We start from the raw sequence: 26688 nt of genomic DNA, 5'->3' as shown, positions 1-26688 counted from the left end.
CTCCAGCGTTCCTGTATGCAGTTTAACTAAGGACTATCCTGAGAACACTCCCTAAAGTATAGCCTGACTCCCTTATGGTTACTCTCTGCGGTGCAGCTCCAGTTCTACTGTGCTGATGCTCTGTGGTGCAACCTGCCTACCTTGTTCCTGCACCAAGCGCTAGCAGAGTGTATGACTCCGGCTTCCAGCAGTCACTCTCCAGCAGTCTCCTGTCTTCACTCCTACCAGTACTCACCATTACAGTAAAGCTTCACCTGCGATCCCCAGCTTCACTTAAAGCTTCACCTGCGATCCCCAGCATCGCTCAATGCTTTACCTGCGATCCCAAGCATCACTTTATGCTTCACCTGTGTTTCCAAGAATCATAAAGCACTTCCATTAATACTCCAGACTACTGGTGTTAACCAGTTGTGATTCATAGACTCACTTGTGACATTTCTTGTTTGGTTACATATTCTTTGACTTTTATGATTTAATAAAAACCCTCAAAGGCACCTCCTATTGTCGTGGTCACGCCTTCGGGCATCCAGTACTACTGTCTCAGCGCATGTCTAGGAGTCCTCTCTCACCTTCTAAATTCAGGTATCCGTCAACCCCTACAACTGAGGCTTCCAGCTAACAACACCAGCCCTCAGTTGTGACAGTAAGCCCTGACCTAATGGATCCAGTCATAGACCAAGTCCAAGGGACCAGGCCAATGCAAGAACTGGCAGCCCGTCTTGAACATCAGGAGGCTGCACAAGGCCATGTTATCCAATGTCTCCAGGACCTCTCTTCCTGACTGGATGAGATTCAGACAGCCCTCCGTGGGTCAGGGGCATCTAGTGTGCCGACTGTAGTACCTCCAGTGGTATCCCCACCCACATACCCATTTCTTCTCCACGTCTCCATTTGCCGACACCTGCTAAATATGATGGATCCTCAAAAGCCTGCAGGGGTTTCCTTAACCAGTGCGAGATCCACTTTGAGTTGCAACCTGGCAGTTTCCCTACAGACCGCACTAAAGTGACGTATATCATCTCCCTACTCAGTGGCTCCGCCCTTGACTGGGCATCACCCTTATGGGATAGATCTGATACCCTGCTGTCATCCTACTCTGACTTCGTGGCAACATTCAGATGTATCTTTGATGAGCCAGGTCGAGTGTCGTCAGCTTCTTCTGAGATTCTTTGGCTGCGTCAGGGGACACGAACTGTCGGCCAGTATTTAGTACAATTTCAGATGTTGGCATCTGAGGTTTCCTGGAATGAGGAAGCTCTCTATGCAGCTTTTTGGCAAGGCCTCTCAGACCGTATTAAAGATGAGCTCGCCACTAGAGACTTGCCCTTGAAATTGAATGAGCTCATATCGCTCTGCACTAAAGTTGACCTACAGTTCCGTGAAAGGGCTATGGAGCGAGGCAGGTCAACAGTTCATAAGACTCCTTCTGCTCCTCCTCTTCGTCAGCCGTCTCCATCCAAAGACGAACCTATGCAGATAGGTAATTCACGATTGTCTCCAGCATAGGGCAAGAGACGTCTATCTAATCGCCTTTGCCTGTATTGTGCTGCACCTTTCCACCTCATTAACGCCTGTCCCGAGCATCCGGGAAACTCCAAATCCTATCCCGCCAAGGAGAGGGTCGGCTAGGAGTAATGAATTCCTCTCCATCTTCAAGTGACTGCAACCTCTCAGTTTCTCTTCATGTGGCTCAGCGTACTAAGAATCTTATTGCCTTTTTGGATTCTGGAGCAGCCGGGAACTTTATAACTGAGACGTTGGTTAAGCATGGCTTAGTTTGCATAATCCTCAAGTTGATTGGAAGACGACCCATATCCTGGCATGGGTCCTTCCTGTTCTGAGACATGTCTACATAAAGGTGGTCATTCCAAGTTGTTCGCTCGTTGCCGATTTTCGCTATGCTGCGATTTGTTGCTAAATGCGCATGCGCAAGACACGCAGGGGGCATGCGTTTAGTTATTTTAATAAAAACTTAGTAGATTTGCTGTGGATTCTACGGCGCTTTTCAGTCGCTCTGCTGATCGGTGAGTGATTGACAGGAAAGGGGTGTTTCTGGGTGGTAACTGAGCGTTTTCAAGGGAGTGTGCTAAAAAACGCAGGTGTGTCAGGGAAAAACGCGTGACTGTCTGGAGAAAAGGGGGAGTGGCTGGCCGAACGCAGGGCGTGTTTGTGACGTCAAACCAGGAACTAAACGGACTGAGCTGATCGCAATCTGTGAGTAGGTCTGGAGCTACTCAGAAACTGCAAATAATTTTTTAGTAGCAGTTCTGCTAATCTTTCGTTCGCTATTCTGCTAAACTAAGATACACTCCCAGAGGGCGGCGGCCTAGCGTGTGCAATGCAGTTAAAAGCAGCTAGCGAGCGAACAACTCGGAATGAGGGCCAAAGTGCTTCCAGTTTGCAACTCCTTCTATAAGTCTCCTGATGTTCCACCTTCTCCATATCTGGATTTCACCGATGTATTCAGCAAGTCTTCAGCCGATATTTTTCCTCCCCATAGAGAATGGGATTGCCCTATCGATCTCATCCCAGGGAAAACTCCTCCTCGTGGACGCACGTATCCATTGTCGTTGCCTGAGACCCACTCCATGGAGGAGTATATCAAGGAAAATCTGGCTAAAGGGTTTATCCAGGCTTATTCTTCGTAAAGAAGAAAGATGGCGGCCTGCGGCCTTGACTACCGGGGTCTGAATGACATCACAGTAAAAAATCGGTACCCCCTGCTGCTTATCACCGAGTTATTTGACCGCGTCAGTGGAGCCACTATCTTCACAAAGTTAGATCTGAGGGGTGCTTATAATCTCATCCGAATCCGAAAGGGTGACGAGTGGAAGACCGCTTTTAACACCCGTGATGGACATTACGAGTACCTCGTCATGCCTTTCGGACTCAGCAATGCTCCAGTGGTATTCCAACACTTCGTGAACAAAATCTTCAGAGACATCCTTTATCGTCATGTTGTGGTTTATCTCGATGATATCCTAATCTTCGCAAATGATCTGGAGGAACATCGATTCTGGGTGAAAGAAGTTTTGTCCTGTCTCCGTACCAATCATCTGTAATGCAAACTGGAAAAGTGCGTATTTGAAGTAAAATCCATCCCGTTCTTGGGGTATATTGCATCCGGTTATGGTGTGGAGATGGACCCTGAGAAACTTCAAGCGATCCGAGATTGGCCGATTCCTGTAACCCTAAAGGGCATCCAGAGATTCCCAGGGTTTACCAATTACTACAGGAAATTTATTCTAGACTTTTCCACCATTGTAGCACCTATAACAGCTCTTACCAAAAAAGGTGCCAATCCTTCCAAATGGTCAGAAGAAGCCAAGCCTTTCATTTGTTGAAACAAAGATTCATCTCTGCTCCGGTTTTGAAACAGCCAGATACCAGTTCGCCCTTCATCCTTGAGGTGGACGCCTCTTTGGTTGGAGTGGGCACAGTACTGTCTCAAAGCCTTGTTGCTTCTTCTCACAAAAGTTCTCCCCTGCTGAGCGTAACTACACCATTGGTGATCAAGAACTTCTGGCGACCAAGCTCGCTTTGGAAGAGTGGAGGTATTTATTAGAAGGAGCTTCTCAAACCATCACCATCATGACGGATCATAAGAATCTCCTGTATCTAAAAAGCGCTCAATGTCTTAACCCTCACTAATCCAGGTGGGCACTTTTCTTTTCCAGATTTGACTTCAAATTGCAGTTTTGTCCAGGGTCACAGAATCGCAAAGCTAATGCCCTTTCCCGCTCTTGGGAGCAAGAAAATGAGTCTAAGTCTACTGACAAGCATTATATCATTGATCCAGTGGTGTTCTCCACAGTGAGGGTGCACTCTATGCCCCGCCAGGGAAAAGTTTTGTGAAGCCGGCTCTTAGAAGGAAGCTCTTGCATTGGGCACATTCCTCTCGCTTTGCTGGACACACGGGCATACACAAGACCTTAGAATTTGTTTCCAGATCCTACTGGTGGCCGACCCGAAAGAAGGACATTGCTGAATTTGTGGCCTCCTGCCCAAAATGTGCCCAACACAAAGTACCCCGCCAGTCACCCGCTGGGCAACTGGTTCCTTTGTCTATTCCTCATCATCCGTGGACCCATCTTTCGATGGATTTCGTCACAGATCTACCTGTGTGTAACAAATACAACACCATCTGGGTGGTAGTTGACCGGTTCACCAAGATGGCTCATTTCATTCCTCTCACCGGTCTTCCGCCAGCTTCCAAGTTGGCATAAGTCTTCATTCAAGAGGTCTTCAGAATACACGGTCTACCTGTGGAGATAATTTCCGATAGAGGTGTTCAGTTTGTGGCCAAGTTCTGGCGAAGTCTTTGTCAGGCGCTCCAAGTTAGGCTGAAATTCTCTACAGCCTATCACCCTCAAACCAATGGGCAAACTAAGAGGGTGAATCAAGACTTGGAGGCCTTCCTCCGTATCTACGTATCCTCTTCCCAGGATGATTGGGTTCAACTTCTCCCATGGGCTGAATTCTGCCACAAAAATCAGTATCATTCTTAGTCCTCCACGCCATTCCTCACCAATTATGGGTTTCACCCAAAAGTTCCTGAGTTCCAACAGCTTCCAGCAACATCGGTGCCTGCAGCTGATATCACGATTCGGCAGTTTTCAAATAACTGGAAGAATGTTCGTGCAGCTCTTTTGAAAGCATCCTCCAGGTACAAGAGATTTGCGGATAAGAAGCGTAGGGCAATTCCTGCCCTTAAAGTTGGTGACCGCATTTGGCTGTCTACGAAGAAGAGGGTTCCGAGTATGAAATTCGCCCCCCATTATATCAGACCCTTCCTGATCGAACAAGTCGTCAACCCAGTGGCTTACAAGCTTCAGCTACCTCCGTTTCTGAAAGTTCCTAAGACGTTCCATGTTTCACTCCTCAAACCAGTGATTCTGAATCGCTTTCATTCAGCGCTTCCCTCTGCTCCCAAAGTCCAGACTCAATGGAATGACCCCCTTTGTGCACTGTGTTACCAACTGGGAACAAACATTTATTTATACATGCTAATTGCACTGGTCTTCCGCTGCTCCCCTTCACTATTGATGAATTAAATTTTTTAACTATATATTATGCTATGTGCTATGTGATATTCAGGACAGCTATTAATATATGCCTACACTGCATGGTCAGTATATGGCGATTTATCTTGACAGTTAATAGCTGATTATTTATTTATTTACCTACATATGGTGCTTTATCTTGACCATCAATAACTGATTATTTACCTTTATATTGTGATTTATCTTGTCAAAATCAAATGTTTGTGACTTATTGCTAGTCAATAGCTGATTATCTACCCACCATCTCGTGAATATGTTCCTTTTCCATAGTAGAAAAGGAAAGGATATAGGGCAGTCATACATCAAAGAATTTGTATGATTTAGATTCAATATCTAAGGAACATTCAACCCAATCCATCTGGTAAACATAAGCAAGTCTGTGGGGCATGAATGACATCGAAATGGGGTCAGTATATACCCATTTAGACAAGATAATTTTCTTGGCCACAGCTGCTATTTTTGCTAGTAGTAAACAAATACCTACAGTAGGTTTAGGAGCCACAGATTGGGTATAATGGTTCCATAAGGCCCAAGGCATAGTCACCATGAATGGGATATTTAAAACACTATTTACAGTATATAAGATTGAATATCTATCCAAAATTAGTGGACTATTTCGCAGGACCACAATCAGTGAAGTATATCAGCATCTGGCAAATGGCACTTAAAGCAGTTAGACACTCCTGTTATATATATCACATTATTTTGTATTGCATTTCCACAAAAGAGGAAGAAATCAACTATTTATTTAACAATACTTCAATGGGTCAAGTGCCAAGTTAAAAACCAGTGGGGAGAGGGGACAGCCCTGGTGAGTCTCCCTGGACAAAGTGAAAGGAAGTGCAATTAAACTATTAATTGTTAAATGTGCCTCCGGTTGAGAATATAACTTTCGGAATATGTCAATATAGTCAGGGACATATTGTCGAACTTGAAGTATCTAGAAAATATGTGACCAGGAAACTTGGTCAAAAGCCTTGGCAACATCACAGCTGGCCACAATAGCCTCTTGATTGTTTGACATGGTACATAGCAGCTACCAGCATGCGTACATTGGGGGTAATTCCAAATTGATCGCAGCAGGATTTTTGATAGCAATTGGGCAAAACCATGTGCACTGCAGGGGAGGCAGATATAACATGTGCAGAAAAGTTAGATTTGGGTGTGGTGTGTTCAAACTGAAATCTAATTTGCAGTGTAAAAATAAAGCAGCCAGTATTTACTCTGCATAGAAATAAAATAACCCACCCAAATTTAACTCTTTCTGCACATGTTATATCTGCCTCCCCTGCAGTGCACATGGTTTTGCCCAATTGCTATCAAAAATCCTGCTGCGATCAACTTGGAATTAACCGCACTGTGTACCAAAGTACAGCCCTTTACAAAGCCAGTCTATGCTGAATGTAAAATCCAAGGTAAAATGGTCTGTATACGTTGGGCCAATAATTTGATAAACAATTTCAGATCCTGATTTAATAAAGATATTCGGCTATAGGATTGTACCTGGGTGGGGTCTTTTCCCGGTTTTGGGAATACAACAATCCTAGTCTCAGTAAAATTAGTGAGAGGTTTTTGTCCAGAAAGCATATAATTAAATAAGGTAAGAAGGTGGGGTAATAAGTGTGTCTGTAGCAGTTGATAAAATTCTGCCCACATATTATCCTACACCCACCCTAGGCCAATGTGCAACCAGGAAACTAATCAAAATAACTTCCAACCCGTCCCGGCGAGCAGGTATAGGAAAGAACACATGAGCATAAGGTGCCATTGTATACCTGTGAACATATGGAATAACATATAAACAAACAACCATGTAATCAAAGACAACATTTGAAATCTTTTCTGAACCCAATAGGGCAAACTCCAGGATCGACATAACCTGAGGAAAACATAGAAGCACCAGAGAGGGGGGATCAGGAAGAGCAAAAAGAATGTATAGCGAAAAGGAAAAGTGAAAGCATTAGAACAGGAGAAGTCTTGTGAACAAGCTCCATACTCAGCGGTGAAACATACGTTGAGATTGGATGTCAGTGAGTGATGTCATCGCGCACTCGCCCCTTCCGGAAGTGGGCGGCCGCGTGATCACTGACATGGGGAACCAAGGACACCAAAGAGCGGTTATTTCAGCAATCCGAACCCCAGGAGTGGTTCTGAGGCAGAGGCGGTCGCTGAGTGGGAGGGGTCTGGATGGCGGTGTTAAGCCGCTGTTTAGGGGGCGCAGTCCGGCCAATGCAGGCATGGCCAGACCGTTGGGGGGGACGGGCCACAGCAGCTTTGTGACGTCACACGCAGCCGCTGCGGGCCGGGGAGCGACGAGTAGCTCCCGGCCAGCACTAAAGCTGCGCTGGTCGGGAGCTACTCTTTTAGTGCAAAGGTATCACTGTTGTGCGATGTCTTTGCACTTCTGCAGGGGGAGGGGGCGGCACTGACATGCGGGGCAGACTAGCCCTGTGCTGGGCGTCCCCCAGCATGTCAGTGTGAATGATCATAGCTGTGCTAAATTTAGCACAGCTCCGATCATCTCGGAATGACCCCCTTTGTGCACTGTTTTACCAACTGGGGACAAACATTTATTTATACATGCTAATTGCACTGGTCTTCCGCTGCTCCCCTTCACTATTGATGAATTACATTTTTTAACTATATATTATGCTATGTGATATTCAGGAAAGCTATTAATATATGCCTACACTGCATGGTCAGTATATGGCGATTTATCTTGACAGTTAATAGCTGATTATTTCTTTATTTACCTACATATGGTGATGTATCTTGACCATCAATAACTGATTCTTTACCTTTATATTGTGATTTATCTTGTCAAAATCAAATGTTTGTGACTTATTGCTAGTCAATAGCTGATTATCTACCCACATCTGGTAATTTACCTTGATAGTTAATAATTGATCATTACCTACATTTGGTGACTTTTCTTGATAGTTAACTATTTACCTACATATGGTGATTTATCTTGACAGTCAATAGTTGATTATTTACCTACATATGGTGATTTATCCTTATATTGACAGTCAATGGCTGATTATCTACCTACACATGATTTATCTTGAGTCAACAGCTGATTATTTACCTACATATGGTGATTTATCTTGTCTAAGCCAAATGTCTGTGACTTATTGACAGTCAATAGCTGATTATCTACCTACATATAGTGATTTGTCTTGAGTCAATAGCTGATTATAGATACATATGGTGATTTATCTTGACAGTCAATAGGTGATCATTTACCCACATATGGTGATTTATTTTGACAGCTATTTGCTGATTATTTACCTACATATGGTGGTTTATTTTGACAGACAATAGCTGATTATTTACCTACACATGGTGATTTATCTTGTCAAAGCCAAATATTTGTGACATATTGGCAGTCAATAGCTGATTATCTACTGACATATAGTAATGTGTCTTGACAGCCAATAGCTGATTATCTACATACATATGGTGATTTATCTTGACAGTCAATAGTTGATCATTTACCCACATATGGTGATTTATTTTGATAGCTAATAGCTGATTAGTTATCCACATATGGTGATTCATTTTGAGAACCAATAGCTGATTATTTACTTACATATGGTGATTTATCTTGTCAAAGCCAAATGTTTGTGACTTGACAGTCAATAGCTGGTTATCTACCTACATATAGTGATTTGTCTTGACAGTCAATGACTGATTATCTACATACATATTGTGATTTATCTTGACAGTCAATAGTTGATCATTTACCCACATATGGTTATTTATTTTGACAGCTAATAGCTGATTATTTACCTACATATGGTGATTTATTTTGACAGCCAATAGCTGATTATCTATCTACATATAGTGATTTATCTTGTCAAAGCCAAATGTTTGTGACTCATCATATCAGTCCAGACTCCCTGGATGGTATATGTGATTTATTATGTCAGTCCTGATGACTTGTTCCATATATCTAGGGAGCCTTTGAGCTTCATCATTTTTTGTTTTTATCTTTTTTTTTTGAGCCAGCTTTGAGCTCCAGGTGTACCAAATCCCATATTTTTTCACACAGGTTAATCAGAGGTGTGGATCCTCTCTGTTAGAATTTCAGCACACCAATTCTTTACACTTCAATTTCATGTATCCATAGCACTCGTCACTTTCTTACCAGAAAGCAGAAGTGGTATACTTGCCCCCAAATCATCACACACCACCCTCATTTTAACACTCTCTCATCTGGTTGACAGTTACTCTGGCTGAGGTGATTTGCCTCTCCCAGTAAACCAATTACTGTCACAACAGAAAGCAGAAGTGTTCACACTATCATTTGGAAAAGACACGGTTTGTGTCAAGTTCAAAAAGCAGAAGTGTTTCTCCCATTCTTGAATTACCTGCCCACAGCCATACTGTCCTGAATACGCCTGATACCGTCCGATCTGGGAAGCTAAGCAGGTAAGGCCTGGTCAGTACCTGGATGGGAGACCACTTGGGAATACTAGGTGTTGTGGACAATTTTTCAAGAAACAAACATCCTATATATACTACCATATGATCCATCTTTAGATCCTGTTACTGTTAACAGAGATTGTCAGTTAAAGATATCACATAGTTACAAACCACTCAGATGTCAATCAGATTCCTTTTCATTAATATAGGGATCTACAATATATTCCACAGATTTTCACCTGCAGTTAATTCTGCAACTTGAACCTTATGTGTTAAAAAGGCAATCAAGTTTTTATATAATTGTTCTAAGACAATAATGTCAGATTTTAAGACAATAATGTCAGATTTTATTGGGGAATCAATTAAAGGTTAAGTTTTATATTATTGGCACATTCAGAATTTTTTCATTCATTTCACATACTTTATTATTACAATAGAGTGCTCCCAAAAAGAGGTTTTTTTGTCTGTCTTTCTCACATTAAATTGTAGTTGTCTACAAAATAAATGGGAGCACCACCAATCGAATACTGTTCTTTATTGAAGCTAACAGTTTGGATATTGGTCATTATATAATTATACAATTATTGACATAAATTATTGCACTCGGCCAGTGAGGATCCACAATCCCTTGTTGCACAGAAAACATAGAAGCACCAGAGAGGGGGGATCAGGAAGAGCAAAAAGAGTGTATAGAGAAATAGAAAAGTGAAAGCATTAGAACAGAAGAGTGGACATAATGGCATGAGCAAAATAATTGAGTAAATACTGTATGAAAAGAGGTCTATCCAAAAAGAGCAATGACCATTTCCACACAGTATCAATACATTAATACATAGACAAATGTATACAATAGATCGAAGAGAACCAATAGTTAACTCTGGAGGACTGAATTTAAATAATCCAAAGGGCAAGACTGCAGATATGACAAAGGAAGATCAGTCCTCATCTGTTCTATGTGACGATGACTTAGATGACAGTGAGTTCACAAAGTTTTTTGCTGCTTGTGGGGTGACCAGGAAATAAGGTTTGCCATCATGGAAAATGCGTAGCTTGGCCGGGTACATCAGTGAAAAGTGATGGCTTATCTCAAACAATTTCTTACAAATCAGTGCAAAATCCCTCCTTTTCATGGACACATTGTAGGAAAAGTCTTGAAATAACAAAAATTTAGCTTGTAGATGCTGAAGATCTGAATGTTTCCTATAAGCACCAGAAGCCGGACTTTATCAGCATAATTTAGGATCCTCAGGATAACTGGACAAGGAGGATCCCTGAACATCTACCTATCAGGGCCGATCGAGCTGTCGCATATACTCATCCCAATTTTACGTGGCAACCACTCAGAGACCAATGGCATAAAGTCAACATTCTTTACTGATTCAGTGAGATCAATGATTCTTATATTGTTTCTAATATTTCATTCTCTAAATCCTCCAGTTTATCATGCATAGAGGACACTGTCTTCTCCTGCACCGACAAAGTAGCCTTTGCCACTAAAAGCTTATCTTCCAAATTGGAGAGTCTTTGTTCCGCTTCTGAGCTGAGTCAACGTGGAATCAATAGAATCTTTTAAAGGTGCCAATTTCTGATCTAATATAGAGGCAAGCATGGTTGTAAGCTCTAATGGTCCCCAAGGCAGTCCCCAGGTCTCGTAGCAGGGGATGCCACAGGTGGGGAGTCTTTGCCATGACACTTACCTATCTGCCCACCTTTAGGGCCCCTTTGTGGTCTTGCTACCTATTTATCCATAACTGTAATATCAGTGAGTAGGAGCAGTTAAGAAAATGTATATATTCATAGAATAGAAAGGTGATGTCTCCTGGGATTCCAGGAACTAGTGCAGGGAAGTCCAGCAGGAGTAATATACAAGAGCACAGAGAAGTGGCAAGCAGCCTGTCTGACCAGCAGCAAGCCACCAGTTAGCTCTCCATGAGTGGCACCCCTCCCAGAAAGCATCTCCATATAGTGTGCAGAAAGTGGGCAGAAGGCCTAATGGTGACTGGAGACGAGTAATCTTACCTTATGGTGGAGTCTCCAGATCATCCTCGCAGCAGGTACAATGTCTGTTGGTATGGCACCACAATGCAGGTACTCCCAGCTCCATCAGACTACCGCAGCTTCACCGACCTAGGGCAGGGTCCAGGTAACTAGCAACAGTAGGAGATGCGATGTCTGGCAGCTAAGATAGGCCTTACTGGAAAGCCTCCAGAACTCCAGGCCACAGCTTCATGCGGGAAAGTAGGCCGTGGAAACCGACTCCATTGTTCCCTGGCTCCACACACCTACCTTCCAGTGGGATCAGTACTAAATGCCGCCGCCCAGAATCTCGGCGGTCGAAATACCGATGCCGGAATCCCGACCACACAAACCCGACAGGTGTGGCGAGCGGAACGCAGCCCCTTGCGGGCTCGCTTCGCTCGCCACGCTGCGGGCACGGTGCCTCGCTACGCTCGGCACACTATTATATTCTCCCTCTTTGGGTGTCGTGGACACCCACGGAGGGAGAATATGTCGGGATTGTGGCGGTCGGGATTGTGGCAGTCGGGATTGTGGCGGTCGGGATTCCGGCGTCGGTATTTCGACGGATCCCCTTCCCCTTCCAGTTCAGGATGGTTTGCTTTCCGCAGTTAAACACAGGCACAAGAACCCCTCCTGAGATGGATTTAGGGAGTTAGGCTTCAGAGCTCAGTAAAGGCACGTCATCTTCTCTTGCCCACTAGGCCATGCCCCCACATAATTAGAATTTTAATAAACCTCCCCTAAGGGGATGAAAAGGGGGTTGACATAATGATGTTATTAACAATGCGTGGCTTGCGTTGCATGAACAATAACACCCAAATAGACAATGAGATCAAATATGAATTGCACCTCCAGTGTGTAGAATTTTATAAACTACAAAAATGTGAAAGCCCTCACTTATAACCAATTCTTTTACTTACCAATATGTTAGGAAGCTGAAATTTAACATAGGTATACTGCAGGTGGGAAATAGGAAAACTATTTGATTTGAATCTTGATAAATCTCCTCTAAGGGGTTAAAAAAGGGGGTTTGACATAATGATGTCATTATAGATGCGTGGCTTGCGTTGTGTGAACAATGACACCCAAACGGACAATCAGATCAAAATTTGGATTGCACCTCCAGTGCATAGAATTTAATACAGGGGTTGGGTATCTGCACACTCAATATATACAATATTCTAATACTATGGGTGTATGGGAATCATCACCCTACCACCCCATAAGTAGTCCCCTTTCTTATATCTCAGACAATGCTGATTATGTTCAGGGGGTGCTGTCAATTACAGTATATGTACATCAAAAGAAGAGAGAAGGAAACTGTATGGTTGACGCACTAAAGAGAAATGAATTATTCATAAAATTTAACCTTTATTAAGTATACATTAAAATATATTACCTTTAATCGACCCAGACTACAGTGAAACATAAGAGTTAAAAATCAAACAAACTAACATGTATGTGAATCCAGTGCTATCAAAGATCGATCACTTCCAATATTCACAGTCAGTTATATGTCAGCTATCACAGTTGGTACTGGTAGTCCACTATTATCACTGTAATTCCCTAAAATGTGTAATCCTAAATAGGATCCTATTTAGGATTACACATTTTAGGGAATTACAGTGATAATAGTGAACTACCAGTACCAACTGTGATAGCTGACATATAACTGACTGTGAATATTGGAAGTGATCGATCTTTGATAGCACTGGAATAGACATAGAAACCTTATAAGTGCTAAATATAAGAAACACACGCGGATACGCTTTTTAACTCTTTATTCACATTTTTCAACCTATTAGGATTCACATACATGTTAGTTTGTTTGATTTTAACTCTTATGTTTCACTGTAGTCTGGGTCGATTAAAGGTAATATATTTTAATGTATACTTAATAAAGGTTACATTTTATGAATAATTAATTTCTCTTTAGTGCGTCAACCAGTTTCCTTCTCTCTTCTCCTCCCAATTTTGATATAGAATTTAATAAACTACAAAAATGGTCCTCTCACCTTTTACCATGCTACGCGTGCTCCTCGGGTAATGTAAAGAACCATGGATTAATATTTACTTACACTAAGACATCTCAAATTTACATCTCTATAGATTTACCAAATTTTTAACAATATTTATATTTACAACCGTAAAAATCAGAACCTCCCGTGCAAAGAACAGGTTGAACAGCTTGTAGATATATATATATGGTCCTGGCCCTGAAAGTGGTGGATTTTTTTTGTTGAACTTTAGTTGGATAATGAATGGTATATGTACCTGTCAATAACTTCAAATTTCCTCTGACTCTAGTTAGTCACGCTAGTGCCGCATTGCACTAAACTGGCCTCATCTTTGTTCAGTCACTAACCTTATGTAAGTAGCTTTTCCGGTGATATCACCTACTGTGCTGCTGGAGCTATATATCTCCAGAGCTCTGGAGGTGTATGAGAGAGGGCAGCAGCAGCAGCAAAGTCCTGATATAGGCAGTTGTCACACTTATGACATCACATCTCACAGAACCCACCAGACCAGCCAAGACTGGTTAACCAGACAGATAGACAGGACAGACAGACACACAAACAGACCAATGCATTTTCATGATTAGCACCATGGCCCCACAAAGGGTTGGTTGTTGTCACCCGAAAGCTCGACAGGATTTTAAGTTTGATAATGAAGGGTATATGTATCAAGTCTGTTCCAAATGCGTAAAGGCATATAGGAGCCTATAAAGAATAAACATACATACATACATAAATACTTTGACTTTTATATATATATAGATAAACATTTAATATTTGCAGTTTTATAAAGGTCTCTTGCTGTATAGCATTTGTAATGGGCTGCCACTCCCTAGATATCCCCCTTTGGTTAGTTAAAAAATTATTTAGCAATTTAATACACATATGGTTTTAGTTAATTCGCCTAAGATTAATCATTTTTGTATAGAAAATGGATATTGGGAAAATGCTATTTTCAGACTCTTAAGTCTGTGCATAGCTCTATTATGTCTGCCAGACACACACAGGGATACTTATATAATTCTAAAGCACTTCAAGTTTAATTTCTGTACATTTTAGTATGGCACACAGTTTTAAAGGCTTATATAGAAATAATTTCTTTCAAGTGATTGATTTATTGATTACAAGCAAATATTTTTTCTGGCATAACATTTCTGAGTAGATGTCATGAAAACATGAATGGGTTAAATTATCTTTATCTGATCAAGGTGGGGGGGATCACAATAGCTGACACATTATTTTCTGCTTTGGGCCTTTTCGTGTGTGGCTAACTAATTTACAGTTATGTCTCCCAGAGTTTAATTCTTCTCAGGAGTGAACATTACAGCCACAGGGCAAGCCATACTGAAACATACTATCTGTAACACAAGTGAAACATAATATTGCGGCTTTATATCTTGCCCCTCTGGCCATTTATTTTAACTATGGGATAAAACTATTAGGAATAGATTAGCTCCAGAAATCCTATTTGAAGAATCTATATAATATTTATATAACTTTAAGCCATAACAAAAATGTTTCAAACTGACATGCAAAATTCTATTGGAAACTTGCATCTACTATTGCATTTGCTGAAGTTAGCAATACTTTATAGCATTAATAAAGTAGCCGATATGAAGTTTTGCAAGACAAATGCCTATTTTTGTGCAAGTACAAACTAGAACTTCAAGATGGACATGACTTCAAGGGTGCATACTTTTGACCCTACTTGGCAGAGAAGTTGGGTGGTCCTGGGTGTCACACCAAAGGTGAAGAGACCAGCATTGACTGGGTAATAATCTTGAGTCACTAATAACAGTGGATTAATTTCAGATATCCGGATACTATAATCTGGTCAATGGACTAAGAGAGCTAATATATTTACAATATTTTGACTTTTCCAGCACATGTATTACCATTTGAGTGTTCCAGTGTTAATGCAATGTAGGCAAGCACCTACGTACCTACAATTGCATAAAGATCTATACGCTTTGCATTTGCATTTTTGTAGCTTTGTAAATAAAAAATACAACATGTAGTCTATTGCTAAAAGAAATGCATGGTTTTATTTGAGCAGACTCTACATTGGCAACTATAATTAATGTAAGGGCCTGTGTAAACTCACTTAAAAACCTGTAGTGTCTCCTGCTAATGGTTTAATGGTTAAAAAATAAACTGAATGCACATGGGTAATGTATAGAATGCAGCAAGAATATAATTACTCAACTAATTAAAATGTAGCTTTAAACAGCGAGTTCACAAATAAACTAACAATGGTTTAACTGTATGTATTTAAAAATAAATAATAAATTATAAAAAAACTTTTTTTAAATCTACTCTGAATTTATAATACATTAATATATGCATAATAATTGCCAAAATAAATCAGACAACATACATACATACATACATACATACATACATAAATGAATTAAATATACTGTACATATGTGTTAATTTGCTGTACTTAAATACAGTATATAAAAAATAAATTGTTATTAACTGACTGACATCCCAATGGATAAAAAAAAAAACATCTTATGTGTTATGCCTAAAACATTACTACTATAGTATACTCCTTCTCCTATACTACTCCTCCCTAACAATATATTTATTGTAATGCTTGCTCTGGTTTTTATTTTTATTTTTTTGTAATGTTAAGTGCTAATACTTCTCTAGTGCTCTAAATTCTTACTGGTTATAGAGCTGCTGTATTACAGGCAAAATGAATGTACTATGGGCATGACTCAGGTTTGTAGGCAAAGCAAATAAGCACACAACTGGGCAAAACTAGGTTGCACTGCAGGTGGGGCAGCTGTAACGTGCAGAGAGATTTAGATTAGACAAATGTTAAGGTGCATACACACTGGGCGCCTTTGCCCAGCATGTATGCACAGCGATGATTGCTGACATCGCTGGGTTGAAAAGCGCACAGTGCATACACACTGAGCGCTTTTCTCCCCTGCACAGCAATGTCAGCGGGGGTGAGTGGCTTTCCATAGCAGGACGCTATGGAAAGCCGCTCACCCCGCCATTCATCTACTGGTAATACCAGTAGATGAACGGCGGCCGCCAGCGATGAAGCGGGAGCGCGCATCAGTGCTCACCGCTCATCGCTTGTGCATACACACATGGCGGCTTTGAGCTGAAAGCAGCTCAACACACCAAAAGTGAGCTGCTTTCAGCTCAAAATCGCCCAGTTTGTGTATGGCCCTTTAGACAGCATTTTTTTTACACTGCAATTGAGATTTCAGTTTGAGCACACCCCACCCAAATCTAAGTCTCTCTACCACCTGCAGTGCAACATGGTTTTGACCAGTTGTGTGCTTTTTGATTTGCTTACAAACCTGAATCAGGCCCAGTAGAAGCTGAAGAGGTAATAATAAATTAGACATTTTGGTGCCCTGGGCCAGGAAGATAATTTGTGCCCCCTGCCACCCATATCTAAAATAAGGACAGTAAGCACCAAAGGCGCAACAAAAACATATGAGTGTGGCTTCATGGGGAAGGGGTGTGTCCACATAATAGCACCAATTCACATTACTCTGTACTGTAGTGTCCGTAGTCACATTACACCACACAGTAATGTCAGATATTCACATTACACCACACAGTAGAACTCCTTACACATGTTACATCACACATTAGTGCCACTTACTCCATACACAGTACACCACACAGTAGCACCCCTTATACACATTACACCACACAGTAGTGCCTCTTATACACATTATGCCACACAGTAAAGCCCCTTATACACGTTACATTAAAAAAAGGCAAAAATTGAGTTTTCTGATAGGATGGAGGATAGGTTTAGGCAGTGTAATGATTCCAAGAGTATGTGGAGGAGTCTGCAAGATATTACCGACTATAAACCTAGGAAATTGACGTCTAGAATATCAAATAGTATGATGGTAGAAGATCTTAATGTTTTTTATTCTAGATTTGATAGGAACAATTCAACTACTGCTAAAGCTGTTTAGATTAGATCTGGTGAGGCCCCGGTAGTATTGGACGAACAGCATGTTCTGAAGTGTCTTAGAGGTGTTAGTATGGGTAAATCTGCTGGCCGGACGGGATTCAAGGTAAAATCCTTAGGAAATGTAGTAATCAATTGGCTGGGATTTTTATGGTAATTTTTTATATCTCTTTACAGGTCTGTAGAACACCAAACTGTTTTAAGGTCACAGAAATCATTCCTATACCCAAAAAGGGAACGCACAAATGTCCTGATGATTATCGGCCTATTGCGTTAACATCATTAGTCATGAAATGTTTTGAGCGATTGATGTTAAAACATCAAATCTCATTTTCCTCAAAATCTTGATCCTTTTCAATTTGCTTATAGGCAGAATCGGTCTACGGAAGATGCAGCTCTGACTGTTTTACATCAGGCACAGAACCACTTAGATAAGAAAGGGACTTGCGTGAGAATTTTATTTGTGGATTTTATTTCTGCATTTAATAGTATTGTTCCGGCATCTTTGGTTTTCAAGCTTTTTAACTTGGGCTTAAATGTTTTATGTGTAATTGGATTTTAAATTTTTTGACTGATAGGCCACAATTTGTTAGGCTAGGTAAATCTGTGTCTGGTGAGTTCCGTATAGGTACAGGGGTTCTGCAAGGGTGTGTTTTGAGCCCGTTATTATATTCATTATTTACATATGATTGTTTTTCAGTTTCTGATTCTGTTAAAGTGGTGAAATTTGCAGACGATCTAGCGGTTGTTGGTCTGATAAGTGGAAATGATGAGATATTTTATAGACTTGAAATTTTACGTTTACAGGAATGGAGTAAAGTAAACTGATTTTAAACACATAAAAAATGAAGGAAATGGTTGTTGATTTTATGCGTGGTAGCAATAGACCATTACTTCCTGTATTTTTGGATGGTAAGCCAATTGAGGAGGTGGCTTCATTTAAATTCTTGGGCATGCATATTGCAAAAGATATAACTTGGTCTTTAAATTGTAATTTTTTGATTAAGAAGGCACAGCAGCGCCTTTTCTTCTTAAGGAGACTCAGGGCTGTCTGTTTGAGTACGATCACCCTAGTTAAGTTTTATCAAAGTATTATAGAGAGCATTTTGACATATGGGATTATAGTATGGTTTGGGAACTGCACTGTAGTTGAACGTATTGCCCTTGAACGTGTGGTCAAAACTGCTAGTAAGATTATTGGGGTGTCTTTGCCATTGTTGAAGGACTCTTATGGGAAAAGAGTGTTAAGGAAAGCTAGGTGTATTCTGGCTGATGAAAGTCACCCGAATTGTATGGTTTTTGAAAGATTGCCATCTCTAAAACGTTTTAGGAGTGTCCGTGCTCACACAAATCGTATGTCAAACTGTTTCTTTCCAACAGCCGTTCGGATGTTAAATGATCACTAGGCTCAGTGCTAAATTTTTGTATTAATGAAATATGGTTTTTACTGTTTATTTCTTTACACAAACTGTTCACATTGTATTTCATTGACATAACGTTGCTGTCTTGTTAATGAAAAATAAAGTATATATTATATTATTATATTATATCAGAGTAGAGCCCCTTATACACATTCCACCACAGAAGAGCCCCTTATACACATTATTCCGGGTAGAACATCTTATACACATTATGCCAGGTAAACTTGCTTTCCCTCCTTATGTAAGATCCCTACTGTATCACCCCCTTTTGTTACTGTGAGATACTGTATGTTGCTCGTTATAATATAAACTAATGCAGGGAGATACATTGATTTCAGAAACACCAGAGTGACACTTCAGTGAACCATACCACCACCTCAAATCTCGTATAATACATTTAGAAGAATAGTGAGAATTGTTGCTTGCCACTGTACTGTAAATAAGAATGTATTCAGTGAGGCATATTGACCACAGTTGCACCAAAGTGACAATTAAGTGAGGTTAACTGCTACATTAGACAGTCTAAATACAGCAAGATAATTGGAGAGTTAGTGAGTTCTCAATCTTTTAAGGTCTCTAGTTACATTTTCCCGGTGTTTTACTTTTGCACTGGCAATCATGTTTTTGAGCTCTGTGGCTAGTAATGACCAACACACCTACCCATCATGGTGTGATAATTGTTCTGTCTTGTTTCAGCATATATTAATGCACTTTCACAAACTTGTAAAGAGTTATCAGTTGCTTTTTTTCCCCTAGAACTGGTTTGGTCATCATCATCACTTGTGTATGCACGCATCATACTATCATTTAGTAGTGCTGCCAGATCATGACAGCTGTATATAACAGTCAAAATTCTTAAAAAACATATTTGTATCTTGCATTTAGAAGTGCTCTATGTCATCATTACATAGGCTGTGTGTGGAGGCAGAATGTGTCAGTTTAATAATGCTACCAGTTCATCAACAAAACTGAAAGCTATTAAACTGTATCAAAAATCCATACAGCTTTTATAAGGTTAATGATTAGGAAAAGAGTCATGTCAAAATAAACCACACAAGCTGAACATATTTATAAAATAACATTAAGAGATTTAAGAGCTCTTTTAGCAGTAGGTGCTCTGATATAGTGTCCCTGCTGAAGGCAAATTAAAAGCACCAATAACCAAAGCATTTTGCCACAAAATTAGATATTATCACTAGTGAAGACAAATCACATATTGTTAGTTATTTATAATTGGTTAACAACATTAGGAATTTAAATTATACAGTTGACTAATTATCAATATCTAAATACAAAATTATGATTTAAAATATAATTATTTAGGAAAGCATTAGGGAAAGCAGATCACAAGGGGTCTTATGTTTGGTTAAAAATATAATAAAGGTTGAAAGTGTGTTTTGGTTGAATGATGATCATGGATTAGTACCTGTAGTTTGTTGTTTTTTCTTTTGTTAATTCCAAAACTGCCGGCATCCCTGTTACTGCAGCATAAAGTGCTTCTATATCACCACCAATACAGTTCTGCTTGGTGGTGTGGTGATGTTGATGATAATATACAGTAGTTACTGCTGTTGAACTGTCTGCCTGTGCCATTAGCGTTGATAGCAATGATATATCAGCTACCCTTAATATTGGTCACTGTGTTTCTATAAGTAATGCTAACTCAGAATCAAGTAATAGTGGTGTTAAAGTGATATTTTACAACATTTTGATTATGATGGTATATGGAGGATGGGATGAGATCAGCAGAGAAAAAAGTCATGTAGTACTACTTCTGAAAGAAAGGAATGTCCTTCAAATAAGAAGCAATCTATATAATCTTTAAACAAAAAGAGCAAAAATGAGAATGTGCTTCACAAGACAAATTCTTCAAAATACAAATCAATCACAAAGTCATATGTCTAACTGTTTTCTCCCCAGTCATTATCCCTAAGGCTGACAAACATCCTCCTTTCTTCCAGTAACACACAGTGCTTCAGATATGCAAAGCATTTTTTTTCTTTTTGCTGGCACACAAAGCTTGATCTTGCTTTAATCGATCTTAATCAGACACACAGAACATGTTACATATACTTTAGTGCAGGAAGGAATTGTTTATTGCACAAGAGAAAAATGAAGGTCACCACTCCCCACCAGCTGGAATAGCACTGACAGTATGCTTGGTTGTGTGGCTAAAAATGAACAACAAGAATCCACCTACTCAATGTCATGGTTGCATTTGAGCCTGTGAGGCAGGGTCTCCTGCAATTGATTCCTAGACAGTGGAAAGTTTCTTTTTAACTTGTCACTGGATCTGCTAATATTGTAAATATTGCTGTAGTCTACATTTTGTTATATAGGTTAACTGCTAATTTTTAAATTATATGCAATTAAATAAAAAAATCATAACTTCATTCCTAGGCCCAGATTTATCAAGACTTGGAGAGTGATAAATTGCACAGTGATAAAGTACCAACCAATCAGCTCCTAACTGTCATTTTTCAAACACAGCCTATAACATGGCATTTAGAAGCTGATTGGATGGTACTTTATCACTATGCAATTTATCACTATCCAAGGCTTGAGAAATCTGAGTATTATAATAGTATTTAATTTTATTTTGAGAGTCCAACTTTCAATTTGAGAGTCATATTTATTGTAATGAAAATGTACTACAACAGGATCTATTTTCCTAGGATGCATTATTGAAATAAAATAAAAATGTTGAAACTGACAGAGCCTGTTAATTGTGAAATTAGTAGGGAAGTTTAGATTAAGATAGTCACATCCAGAAATTTACTGCTCACCCCTCATAGCATGTACTGTACTTGCTTTTACTACTCATTGTGAGTAACACTATCCTACTATCACTTAATTCATCAATCCTGCAGACTCCATCCTGCATTTGGTTATATGAATGTTTGTTATTAGCCAGTTTTGTTATATCATTGTTATTTCCATTTGTAAAGCGCAACAGAATTTACTGTGCTATATAAGAGACTGTTAATAAATAAATAAATACTAAAATGTATTGATGTGCAATACTGTTGCTTAATCTCTGTTAGGTGCTAAGGACACCCTGTGGTACCATATTATGGATAATAATAAGTTGTTGGCTCATTTTAGTAAAAGGGATACTGCTATGCTTCAGGTTGAGTGGTCTAAGCTGAAAATGGGGTGGAAAAAAACAAGGTAAAGGGCAACTACAATTGAGAGAATGCTGTGCATGAAAGAAAAGCAAGAGACAATTAAAGGGTGCATAGAACAGTCAGGACACAGAACAGCAGATATGGGAAACAGTGAGAAGGATACTTAGTGAAAAGAAAAAGGATAAAATACTGTAGGGTCTTCAAAATGCTAATTTTCTAGACATCTTGACTTGACAACAATGATCAGTACACAGATTTTTACATATAAATGTCACTTCACTTAAAACATTATCATTTTCATTTGCTTATGTACAAACATATTTCAAAGGCTCACCACTTTCACAGTAAAAATAATGATTATAAATTATTCATAGCATGTTGTTTATTTTTTTCATTGAAATCTTATACTGTATACTTTAGTTCAAGGCTGAATACTTGTACATATGTTCCAGATGCAATGAATGTCTTATAAAATGGAAATACATCATTAACACAAGCACATCATTTCCCATTGTGTTTATCTTTGTTAAATAAACCACACATGTATATCATGTGTATTTGCTTTGATGCACTAGTCTCTATAGTGCATCATTATTATGAATAAAAGCATTAGAGCAATTCAGTTTGCCACAACTTTTAATTTCAATTTCTTTGACAATTCACAAGCAATGCTCAAATATAACACATAGTACAATCAGAATTTCTAGTAAAGGAAATAAAAATGCATTATTAAAAGTAAGTTAAGATTATATAGTACAATTTCTCATACTGTGGGTGCAAATCTATATTAAAACTATAATAATCAATCCTATGAGCCACAGTGGTATATGTATAATGGAGTGTTAGACATTGAAAAGAATTGTCTAGTTGCTATGGTTTTGGTTCAGATTTACATCTTTGAATGATAACCTTGTGTGAATCATAAGTACTCGATAACTGACAAAGGGTTGAAAAAGTGGAACAGTGTGGCCTCTAGCTTTAAACCTGGCTAGAAGCAAATTGTGTCATTTTCTTACAGCAGTGGCACTACGCTTCCTGTCTATGTCCTGGCAATGACTGAAACCTATGGATCTAGAGATAATGCCATGAATGCTATGTAGCAAACATACTGCAAATGCTACCAAAAGTACAGTATGCCTTATTTTTCTAGTGAAAACCTTTTTAAAATTTACTTTAGTAATCTAAAATAAATAGGAGAAAAATCCATCTGAAAAATAGACAAACTTGAAAATCTGGTATGAGCACGAAGGGGAAAACCCCTCGGGTCATAAAGTGTATAAGCCATGTATATCATATATATATGGCATTGAATGGTGCAAACTGAATATTTGTACATTTTGGGGGCATTTATGCACTTTGCTATATTGATTTAAATATGTATAATAGCTTACCTCTTTTATTATTTTTGTTTACAGTTCTTGATTTGCTTGAAGAACATGGACAGTGTCCTTCACACTTCACCGTTATTTGTTTCCCCAAAATGCAGGTTTGATAATCTAATTTACACTGAAATATAAACAAAATAATTGAATTTACATGTTATTGGTGAACTTTTATACAGTATGTCAATTACAGAAGAATACATTTTACCTTGACATCAAAAGCAGTTTATAATACACCTTTTTTTAGCATTAATTTATGTTCCAGATTTAACCAGATGTTTTTATCTATCTATCTATCTATCTATCTATCTATCTATCTATCTATCTATCTATCGTGTTTATGTCAAGATATACAGTACTGTATTTTTATATTGCATGTGATCAATATTAGAAATATAATAGTAATGTCTGCAAATAAAAATTGGCTGAATGTATTGTAAGTTATCAGAAAGACCTACAAATTATCAATGAAATGTAATGCAGAGCTTTAAAAACTTTAAATGGAAACCAAATATACTTAATGGATACAGTATATGGGTTTTACATATTTTTAAAATTACCAATTTCCTTTTAAAGTAGCAATACAATCAGAAACTTATTGCAGCTAATTTTGCAGAAATTTATTACATTTATACATTTGGACCAAAATTGCTTTTTTTAAATGCAGTACTGTTTATTTAGTTCTAGTAAATTAAAATTTCAACAGATTAATGTAATATACTGTATTACCTTTAATTAAATCTTAAAATTTGTATCCAATTACTTTATTTTGTTTGATCAAAAAGGATAGGCATTACCAATCAAATAACCAAAATTGGAAATTTTTGATCCAATATTACAAGTCATCTTTTTACTGTATTAGGATGAGCAAATAATTTCATCCAAAGATGCTTTTATTTAGTACCATTCTCACTATTTAGAGTGCATTTTTCTAAAAACAATTACATTTATAATAATCATTTCATAGTGGATTATATATATTTCTTTAATTGCTGAAAACCAAATCATAACCAAATCTTATATCTAGGATACTTTTCAAATATGTATATATTTCAATTGCCATTACACAAAGTGCCAAAAAAATTATAATTGTATCTGAAGTGTATCTATTGAAATGATCAAAGTCAAAATCTTGATCAATAATGTTCTTAAAAAAATACTTTGGATAGGTGACCTTAAGTTTGTGCAAGATGCAGAATCTATAGGATCAGCATGGTGGTCATAGCTCAAACTTAATTGCTCAATCATAACAAATTTATAATTTAGTCTACTTACTAGCTGGAGTACCCGGTGTTGCCCGGGATTTTAAGAATGTCTGTTTACAAATATAAATGTACTGTAAATATTAAACACACAGTATAAATAACATTGTAGATAGCTGAATACCCGTGCTTCGCTACGAGATGAGGATGGTAAATCAGAATGTTAGTTGTTCGTTAATTTATGTTGGTTGGATATCTAGTATATAGGCATATCCTTGTGAAGTGGCTGGACCCCTTTTTGTTCCCCCAAGGGACCCTGCTTTTCCCACTATACAACTCTCAGTCTGTGGCTTCCTGCTGCCTCCATTCCCTTCCTCACATCATGTCAGTGCCCCTGTGAAATTATCAATTTATTTACAGTTTCTTATATAGAGTAGTATATTATGTATATCCTGATATACTCTGTGCTGCTGGGGGCCATGCTACTTCCACTATATAACTGTCAGTGTGTGGGTTCATGCTACCTCCATTCCCCTCCTCACATGTCACTGGCCCTGTCACATGCAGCCCTGTCATCACTGACATATCATGCATGTCCTCATATAGTCTGTGCTGCTGGCCCACCCCTAAGGGTGCTAGTGGTGTGTTATCTCCACAGTGTTTGTTCCCAGAGTGTAAATTATATGTGTAGCAAGTTTGGTGTAAATTGCTCCAGGCATTCCAGAGTTATGCTGTCTGCTAAAAAAGTCTGTGCTGCTGCCTCATCCCTAGGGGTGCTAGGGGTGTCTTACCCCCCCCCCAGAGTTTGTTCCCAGATTGTAAGTCAGATGTGTACCAAGTTTGGTGTAAATGGCTCCAGGCCTTCCACAGTTATGCTGTCTGCTGACATACTCTGTGCTGCTGTCCCACCCCTAGGGGTGCTAGGGATGTCTGACCCCCACAATGTTTGTTCCCAGAGTGTAAGTCATATGTGTACCAAGTCTGTTGTAAATTGCTGCAGGCATTCCAGAGTTATGGTGTCTGCTTAAATAATCAGTGCTGCTGCCTCACCCCTAGAGGTGCTAGGGATGTTTTCCCCCAACAGTGTTTGTTCTCAGATTGTAAGGCATATGTGTACCAATTTTTTAGTACATTGCTCCAGAAATTCTGAAGTTATGCTGTCTGCTGATATACTCTGTGCTGCTGCCCCCCCCAGGGGTGCTAGGGATTTCTAATTGTTTTAGTTGCCTCGACCGTGTTTTAATACGCTTGTATGTAAAATTTCATGATCATAGCTTGTAAACTGTGGATTTGTATAGAAAGACAGAAGGACAGAAGGACAAATTTTCGCTTTTATATAGTAGATTATCATTACAAATTACAGTACATCATGATACATCCTGAACATAAGTTTTAAGGTTAATAACACTATCCTGTACCTGCTTGGATAGTATTTCAGATAAAGCAAAAAGTTCTTCTAAGTACTAATTCACAAAGTTTTAGAATTAATAGGTAAAATACTGTATTCCTCCTGTGTTTTCTCTCCTGTTATTTTTTTATGTTTGCAAAAATGTCACCAGCACTGCCATTAAGTAAAACAACTTAAGTAATAGATATAGAAAGGAATAAAAAAATGTAAACATTCATCTATTAAAATTTCTCCAATCATACAAAGCTGAACTTTAAGTGATAGGAATTGAACATTTAACTCTTAATACATTGAGGAACCATTGCCAATGTTATGCATTGTTAATACTTAAACATTGAATAGTTTTAATGAAATGATTATTCTGAATTTGAACATATATTTTTAAATAAAAAAATTAATTGCCATCAACTGCTTTGCTATTATTATCTGTAGTATGGAGACATGACTGAAGGTTAGTTAAGACATCACTGTTTTTAGACTTTATGGGAGATGTACTGAGCCTAGGAGACAAAGAAGTGGAGAGAGATAAAGTACCAGCCAGTATTGGCTCCAGAGGTGTGGCTGCAGCGCAGTCCAAAATTTAAATAGGGTAGCCACACCAACTGCCAGTGAGTCCTGGTCAGCGATGTTTGGTAGCTTTTGGAGTGACAGTTGGTGTGGCTCC

At 39.0% G+C, this 26688-nt stretch overlaps 1 protein-coding gene and 1 pseudogene across 3 annotated transcripts in view; one reads left to right on the top strand and one right to left on the bottom strand.

Moving 5' to 3' along the window:
• SPOCK3 (SPARC (osteonectin), cwcv and kazal like domains proteoglycan 3) overlaps positions 1 to 26688 on the bottom strand; it is a 504342-nt gene that overhangs the window by 52379 nt on the left and 425275 nt on the right. For all 3 annotated transcript variants that reach the window (XM_063920424.1, XM_063920425.1, XM_063920423.1), the window contains one exon: positions 23424 to 23538. In XM_063920424.1, the coding sequence (XP_063776494.1) occupies positions 23424 to 23538 (115 nt within the window). The remainder of the gene's footprint in view (positions 1 to 23423; positions 23539 to 26688) is intronic.
• Positions 9439 to 9556, top strand: LOC134945458 (5S ribosomal RNA; annotated as a pseudogene).

This window comes from Pseudophryne corroboree, chromosome 1, assembly GCF_028390025.1.
Source record: "Pseudophryne corroboree isolate aPseCor3 chromosome 1, aPseCor3.hap2, whole genome shotgun sequence".
Lineage (NCBI taxonomy): Eukaryota > Metazoa > Chordata > Amphibia > Anura > Myobatrachidae > Pseudophryne > Pseudophryne corroboree.
This window is presented reverse-complemented; position numbering and strand designations above follow the sequence as displayed.